The sequence below is a fragment of the Diplotaxodon limnothrissa genome, linkage group LG2 (genome assembly GCF_057381915.1).
Source record: "Diplotaxodon limnothrissa isolate DT_005_m linkage group LG2, D_limnothrissa_male_GT1.1, whole genome shotgun sequence".
NCBI classification, from domain to species: domain Eukaryota; kingdom Metazoa; phylum Chordata; class Actinopteri; order Cichliformes; family Cichlidae; genus Diplotaxodon; species Diplotaxodon limnothrissa.
Window position 1 is genome coordinate 4,317,939 of NC_140597.1, and position 9,022 is coordinate 4,326,960.

The window sequence follows — 9,022 nt, forward strand, 5'->3', positions numbered from 1 at the left end:
TTCCTTCTCTCACACACACACACACACACACACACACACACACACACACACACACACACACACACACACACACACACACACAAACAGGAGAGTGAAGATAGAGAGACTGAGAGAGGGAGGGGTGGACAAGCTGTGGGAACATGCTGCTGAATAATTACCACTGACATCAGAATAGTTTTCTTTAGCTCTCTGAAGTGGCACAGCTCATTTGTACAGCCTGGAGCCATGCAGAGGTGTGTGTGAGTGCAACAGAGAAAGTCAAAGAGAGACCAAGAGAGAGAGAAAAAGAAATTATAGAAAAATTGTAATAAACTTACACACATTAAACAGTATAACACTTATTGAAGTTTCTTGAGCTTAATAGCACAAGAGTTCACCTGGTTTTTGTGTGTGTTTATTTGTGTGCGCCCATAAGGTAGTGATTATTTTGATTTAGTCTTCTAGCTGTCAATGTGTGACACCACGACAGCTGAACATGCCCTGGGGAGCCATTTCCCTCTAAGTGGACCTTAAAAAACAGGAAACGTCTTCAAATCCCACTGAAGCGAAGAAGAGGATCAGGCCTACAATTCTCTTACTTTACAAACGAGCACACACCCAAATGCAAGTGCCTGAACATAGCGTGCACAGACCCAGAACACACACACACAGTCCCACCTGAGCCCTCCTGAATAGACACCATTCTCCACCCTGACAGCCGGGAACAATAGAGGTGAAAACACAGCTTTTCAAAGACAGAATTGACCTGTCTGAACACATCAAGCGTCCTCGCCACCCGCTTCACTGCGTAAGCTTTTCCGTGCTGAGATGACTTCAGGTGATATCGTGTTTCTACGCGGCTACACTTTTCTTCGCCTTCACTTGCATTTGCTTTGTAACAGATATGAGGTTTGTGTTTCCAATGTTAAATCCAGCGGGCAAAGAAAACGTCATGTCAGATTGTGCCTTTAGCTAAAAGCTTGTAAGACTTTGTGGGCTGAGGCCTTTCTCCACTGGATTACTCAAAGTAATTTGGCCTGAATATTCTGACCTTTGACTACAAACCAGTCATTAATATAAAAGTGTACCAGATTTCACCAGAACGCCAAAGTTTGGTGTGAGCTAAAACTCTGTCAAAAATAGAAAACATTGAAACCATTTCAATCAGCAACAAGCCACAGTGTTATCTTATCATCTGTTTATTGAATTTGTAGATTGAACACAATTTACCAAACTTAAATTTTAGGTTTGTAATCAATGTACATAAGAACAAATCTTGGCTTTAAGCTAAATACATTTAATTGTGTCTGTGAATTCACAGGTGTGTGAGTGAAACCAACATATAAACCGGGTGGTGACTCATTTTAGCTAGGCGTACTTCATCTAGAGACCTCATGACAGTTTTCGTGTGTGTTTATTAAGGAGGTGGTAGACCAGTTAGGACATGGAGTGCCTGGAGGAGGACGGTGGTCTAAAGATTGGAGACTTCCATCCAGAACTCTGGCCGAATGACACGTCTGGGGTAAAAGGTCCTCCTTGAAAACGCCTGGGAGACGATAAGAGAGGCAAACTGTTAATCTACTGTAACAACAACGAGGCATAATTGGATACACTACATGTCATTAAATGTAACCTCTTTTTTTTACGCTCTCATTGATGCAGTTTTCTTGTTGTGTTTTATGTGGGGCAGAATCAACACAAATTTCACAGTAGTGAGATTTCTACATGTTCTCTGCGTTTTGAGTTAAAGTTTCTTCTGGATGACCCATGTTTGAGTTGGTTTCAGCTCTATACTCACCTGTTACCGCTCCCCTTGTTATCTGTTGTTTCTATATATATTGTCTCTGTCTCTGTTTATTCATTATCCCTCATAGCTGTGTGTAGCTCTCCACAGTACCTCGGCACTCTGAGTTTGACAGTGACGCTGTATCTCCTAGTAATCCTTAGAGTTGTTCATTCGCTGGCTTATCTGTTTGTTCCTGTGTATTTTTAGACTATGAGAATTAAATGCTCATTTTGAGTTTACTCCTGCCGTTTTGTGTGTTCTGAAATTGTGTCCACAAATAAATAGCTCACACAGTCATGACACCGCATGTTTTTCTTGAAACAAATGAACTGTTCTACAAAATGAAAAGCACACAAATGATCAGCACCAGCAATAAACGTAGGAAAACCTGAGACGTTTTGAAGTGTTTTTTAAACTAGCAGAAGATTATCAGACTTTTCTTTCCCAAACGAATACACAAAAAACAAAACTAATCAGTGAAAAAAACATCAGAAAGGCTCACAGGATATAAAATCTACACAGAACAGTGGCCCCAGCCACACCGGAGATTCCAACCACTAGCCTGCTTGCTGTGAGATAACACCGCTAATCACTACATCACCATGCTGCCTATGATATTGTTTTGATGTATTTAATGAATTAAACTTGTTACCTCACTGTGGCTGAGCATGCGGCGTGACTGGCTGACATGTTTGGGTTGGACGATCTGTGAGGCATGGTGCCTGCACATCACACAAGATAAAACCATGGTTAATCCTTAACACAAGTCAGATAAAAGTAATTCCAGAGTAATTTGCATCAAACTTGCACAGATGTTGCTACCAACAAACCAGGCAAAACACCTAAAGCTTGTACACGCGCCTCTGCAGCAGTTAGGTCTATAATTAATGACACAGCTCATCCTTATCTTGCAGTAACCATCAATCAAATCTTCTGTAAAAAGTATTTTTAATAGCATAATCAATCCACTGATGGTTACAAAATGATCCTCTTGTATATTAGCGTATGTCCTGAACTAAACTGCTATGTAGGTATAGTAGATATCTACAATGTCTAAAGTGATAAAGGAAGAGCAACTAAAGGACTGTCACCTTATTTATCTCTATTGATTTATTTACTATAGGTGGTCAAATCATCAGTTTCTAAGTCTCAAAATAGCAATAAACACAAGTGTACAATGACAGCATTTCCAGCAAATGGAAATATCTGACACAGATGACACCTCTTCCATTAGTTAAAACCAAAACCAGTAGCTGCATAACAGGCAGTAGAAAGCACATACCAGTCCATCCATCTTGTGAAGCTCTGATAAATGAGCCAGAGTTAGGCTGAAAGACAGATTCACAGAGAAACAGCACAAATCACAATGTTTTATTTGCTTAATACTTTCCATCATAATATACCAAAGCCTTAAAGTCAATGTCAGGATGCTGTGTAATCTCGACAGAATCTCATTCATAACAATGATAGACAGCGAGCGAAGTAACTGGGACTTACTTTCCAGAACAGGCTCCTTTGATCCACCTCCATGTTTTCAGTGCTGCCAGACAGGAAGGCACACTTCATTAGTTCTGTTGGCTTCAGTGTTTTTAACAGTGCACCGATACCTGAATGCTTTCGATTTTTCTTTAATAGGACAACATTTAAAGTTACATTAGTATTTATTTTTTCAATAGTAAAACACTGACACATCCTTAGTGAACAGTGGACGTTGCAGAAATTTTGCAAAAATTCATGTACAAATGAATACAAGAAAACATGGTATAATGTAGTGAAATAAATCTGACCTTCTATGTTCTATACGCATTTTAAACAGTTTTAGATAATTTATTAAATCCTTTATTAATTCTACACTAAACTGTAGAAGAAAAACTGTAAATGAACTTCAAAAATTATATCATTCACATTTTATTTTTACCAAAATCATGACTCTTGTGTGTAGTTTACTGTACTTGTGAGAGAAAACACAGATTATTTGAGTTGGGGGATTTTCAAAATATAAATCATTCACTCTGTGATACTTTAAGCAAGATCAAATTAATTTGAGACCAAATTTATATTATAATGGCACCACTTCACCCGCGTTGCCACCCAGCAAAGCAGAAAGACATCTATCAGCGACTAAAGTGCCAGCGGCTGAATCGACCCTGCAGGAAATGACATTTATATCCGCTCTCCATCTTTTAAAGCCAGTGTCTCAGTGGATAAAATAACAATAATACTATTAAATTCTGACACTCAATCAGTCCTGTGTCAGTACTGTGTAGGAAACCCAGTACGTTTTCCTGATTAAACCCAAGCAAAGATCAGCTTATTCAGGTGTGTGGATAGCCGCAGGGCAGGGCAAAGCTCACGGCAACGAAAGCTAACATAAGACATCAGTAGTGAAGCCAGGATATAACATGTTTGTGCTGTGAACTACCTCCTACTTTCTCTCTCTCTCTGAAGCCTGAGGTATAGTAAGAGAATAATATAGGCCAAAGAAGAAAAATTAGCAGCATGAGATAGAATGAAGAGAGTATTAATCAAAAATGAGCAGAAGGAGAAGGTCAGCGCTATTAAGGAAAATTGTGAAATAGTAGACAGAGACTATACTCACACATTAGTAGCTGAAGAGTGTCGTGAGAGGGACACAGAGTTATATGGTATCTGTAAGACTTAGACGAAAAAGAAGGAGCAAAATTTAAAGTAACTTAAAACATGCTGTATGCTTAGTGACAGACATTATTTAGTTATTCATAAAATGAACCACTTAGATGGTTGTTTTACAGTCTAAAAGTAATAAGGTTACAAAAGTTTCTGGTCTTTGTGCATGGTTTTTTTTTTTGCAACAAGCACTCATAGATTTAAATAAATATAATCTTTTATTATAATTAATTCTAATAACAGATGTTTTATCTGCTTCATTGACTGTAGCATTAACAAAGTGTATAAAATAAACAAACCATGTGTTGTATAATAACTAAAAAAGTCACTTTGTTAGGTACACCATGCTGTTAATGATTGGACCCTCTTTTGCCTTCAGAACTGTCTTAATTCTTCATAACACACATTCAACAGGGTGCTGGAAACATTCCTAAGAGATTTTGATTCATAATGAAATGACGACATCACACAGTTGTTGTAGATTTGTTATCTGCAGATCCGTGAAACTCTTTTATTCCATTACATTCAAGAGGCGCACTGCTGGATTGAGATCTGGTGATTGTGGAGCCAATTTACAGTAAACTCATGTTAAAGAAATCGGTTTGAGTTTTGTGCATGGCACATTATTGTGCTGGACATCAATAATATCAACAATCCTCAGGCAGACTGTGGTGTTTAAACAATTGGCATTAACCGGCCACCCTGAACTCACTCATACAACACAGTTCCACTCCCCAATCCAAAGACTTCCCTCTATACACAGACTACACAACTACCATCACCTCTGTGCAATACTTAATTTACGGGCTATAACCCACACTGTAAATATATAACACTATTTTTCCCCCAGTTTGTATATTTGCAGAGTTCTTACTTGTGGATACTGTTCATATGTACATACTGTAGTGCTACAGAACTGTGTACCTCACCCCCCTTTCTTTTCCCACGTGTCTGCACTGAATAAAGACACTTTGTATCTCACTGTACATGTGTATAGTGACAATAAAAGGCATTGTATTCTGTTCAAATTATACCAAGAAATCCCCCCCGGACCATCACACCACCGCCAGCCTGAACTGTTGACACATGGAAGGGTAGATCCCTGCTTATTTATGAGAAATTTTGACCCCTACCACTAGTATTGTCCAGTTTTGGTGAGCCCATGGGAGCTGTAAACTCACCCTCCTATTCTTAACTGACAGGAGTGGAGTGTGGTGTTTAAGATCAAATGTGTTATCCATTCAGAGATGTTCTTTTGCTGCCCTCCTATCAGCTCACAGCAGTCTTATCCTCTGACCTCAGCTATCAGCAATAGAGAACTCCCTCTCACTGGATATTTTCTTTACCCATCTGACACCAACAACCACGCCACGTTCAAAGTCATTTAAATCAATTTTCTTCCGCATTCTGATGCTCAATTTGAACATCAGGTTGTCCCGTCCACGTGTACATGACTAAATGCACTGAATTGCTGCTACATGACTAGCTGAGTAGATATTAATGTTAACAAGCAGTTGAACAGGTATATCTGTGAAGTGGACAGTGAGTGCACATATACAATTCTTGCATAGGACAGAATTAGTAATAAAAATTGTTAATGGTACACAGTATGTCTGCATAGTTTGTCAGGCGTCATCAAAAAACAGATCATTACAGTTGCCAATACAATAAGAGATAGTTTACCTGGTTTATGTCCATGTGGGCTTTGGGAACTATGGCTCATATGGTGCCCAGATGAAGCTTTGGTACTGAGTAACAGGAGTAATAAATAATGTTAATCACTTACACAAAGCGCACCTGCTGAAACCTACACTAAGATAGCAGATGATGGCGTTTCTGCATGAAATCAGAGTGGATTAAGACATAAGAGATGAATGGAGCTGTAGTACTTTTATAGATTATTCTACACAGACTAGAAGTCTGTATTTTTATTGCTGAATTCATTTCAACATGCCCATGGAAACACTAAAGCATTACTATAGTTGAACCATAGATGTGCCAGGAGTGACACCTAGTGAACGGTGCGGAAGAACAACCAGTTGGTTGTAAAAGTCTTTAATCACAGGCTTTTAACTGCCTCCACTAATCATTATTTACTACTTTTTAAATTTTATTTTACCTTAACATCATTATTATTGATGCAAAACCCTAAAAAATGGTATTCAAATCTACAGCACAGGGAATTTAGCCAGACATTTGTTAATCAAAATAAAACATAAAATAAGAATTAGGGGAGCAATAACTGGCTTTAGCAGGCAGAAACTGACAATTACACATTGGGTTAACTATCTATTCAGTGTTGTACCTCTGAAGCTTTAGTGCATTTTCCAGCTTAGCAATGTAGGCACTCTGTTCATTCAGCTTCCTGTTAATTGGAAAAATAAATAAGAAACCCTTCCATCTTTTCACAAACTGCAGCTTATTTCAAATCTAATTTAACTTACTTTGTCATCTGCTGCATTTCTTGCTTCATCCTCACTACTGCCTCCTCCAGCTTTTCATTCTGCAAGTGATTAATTGATGAGTTTGGTACACTAGGTGGCATAAGCATCTGTTTCAGTTACTGTTGTCTTCAGAGCTAGACAGCCAGTGTGGTAGATGAGTTAAATGTTGCAGACTGATTGAAAAGTACAATTTTAAGGCAAAGAAATAATAAGAAAAATATCACCCTTTGCTCGTAGTGAGTGAAGAGCCTCTTTTGATGTTTTTCCTGGTACTTTATAACCTGGGAAAATGCAGAATAAGTGCTGTTTTTGCAAGTTCTGCATTACACTATTGCATTTAAATCTCCATCTTTTGGATATATTTAAATGCTATACAGCACAATTGTTTACAGGTCACTGGAGATATACAATCGGATTATAGGTGTTTATATGAAGCAAGAAAATGACTGAACTTGGCTGATTTCCGTTAAGTGCTTGGCTGCCACCACCTTGATGTTTGAGAAAAGGGCCTTCACACCAGGGCTGCTCTGAAACGAGCACATTTAACATAACTCTAATGACAGCAGAATATTCAACTTTTAACAGTCTGATTATTAATGTGGCTATCCCACCCCAACACCCACAGTTACCTGGGAATTTCATGAGAAAAGAGTGCTTACTTTGTCAGACAGTGGTGACAGTTGGCATTTAGCGTTGCAGATATAACAGCTGCCTGGTTGGCCTGAAAGAAAGATTATATTTAAACCAAAATTACAAAGTCAAGAATATAATGCTGGCTCGCAAGGATAGGAAGACATGGAAGGACTGAAAATTGACATCAAGGGTTTCTGTCTGTGAAACAAAATCAGTTAAATGGGTTTGTCTAACCACGGGAGACAGACAAAGTCAATAGTCTGATTAAGGTGAGACCAATCATGAACAACTCCAGGGCTAATGAATAGTGATTAAAGGACCTCCAGGAGTACCATCCATTGGTGAATGGTGTAATTTCACTCTCAATTTTTGAATGAAACATATAATCACAGAGAATCACTGGTTTTCTTTATAATATAACAATCTCTAACACTGATATTTAATCTATTTTAAACATAGACCTCTAGGGAGATCCTTTCCTTTAGAGACAACTTAGAAACATGCAACACTCAGTGCAAAAAATAAATAATCAGCTCTGCAATATCACTTAGAGCCCAACAGATGTCCCTGTCTAATCATACTTTCATTTGCTGGGGAGTAGGAAGGCTGTAGACTTGGTGCTTAAATATATGCAGGTATTCCAAACAGTGATTGTTTTGACTGTGTTCGCAACAAAACTGTTTATGTACCTCTCTGATAACCTCTCTGATAACAACCACTACAGATGACATGGCCACAGCTTGTGACCGCCAGTTTGCGGTCGGCACTTTGAGGAAGAAAGCAGGAATTGCAGCAAACCCAGGAAGCCATTTCAAAACCTGCAGGAAAACAAGATTAGGTGAGGAGTTAATGAGCTAATTTAGCTAACGTTCTTTGCTAAATTACGTTTATGAATTAGCAGATTTAGCTAAACGGTCTTCTAACTCTTATTTACACATGTGTATTAAAATTGTTGCTGCATATCTTCTATATATAGTTCGTTTTTACAGCCATATTTCATTAAGGTTTATTAGATAACTGCAGTGAAGCTAAAGGCTAATTTAGCTTATATTAGCTCTGTCCTACTCCCAGAGTCATTAATGGATAATATATGTCCTCACTGCTTATAATAAAGGTAACTTCACCTTTTCGCTGATGGTCAATTGTTGTTGAAGCTGTTTGTCCAACTTCTAACTAAAATTGCTGAAAACCTGTAAATACCTATTTAAGATTATGCCTGTTGGACATTTGAACACCAGGTAAGCTATGAGTGAAATGCATCATAATCACATGATGATTCTTATGCTATTAGCTTATATTTTCTAAAATCATGGTACCTAATTATAACACATTCAACCTTTGTAAACATTGTGTATATTTTCCTAATTGCTGTCTATGATTTTCACCTTATTTAGGGCAAAATTGCAGTAATATAAACGATTATATTGAGTTAATGTCACACAAATCAAAGATTACAATGACCTAATGCCTCAAACAATACTTTATTCAACAAAAAACATTGCAAAAAACAAAAAAACAATTTTGCAAGCACCAT

The 9,022-nt window shown here is 38.0% G+C and overlaps 1 protein-coding gene across 1 annotated transcript; it reads right to left on the reverse strand.

The window, feature by feature from the left end:
- Window positions 1–1,416: 1,416 nt before the first annotated feature.
- rnf212 (ring finger protein 212) lies at window positions 1,417–8,298 on the reverse strand. Its single transcript, XM_085365900.1, has 12 exons — window positions 8,178–8,298; window positions 7,515–7,576; window positions 7,308–7,382; window positions 7,080–7,136; window positions 6,856–6,914; window positions 6,717–6,776; window positions 6,095–6,159; window positions 4,365–4,422; window positions 3,263–3,305; window positions 3,048–3,093; window positions 2,418–2,487; window positions 1,417–1,525 (listed from the first exon to the last, which is right to left on the reverse strand). Exons 1-12 carry the CDS (start codon window positions 8,296–8,298, stop codon window positions 1,417–1,419), a joined length of 825 nt encoding a protein of 274 aa, XP_085222026.1.
- Window positions 8,299–9,022: the final 724 nt, after the last annotated feature.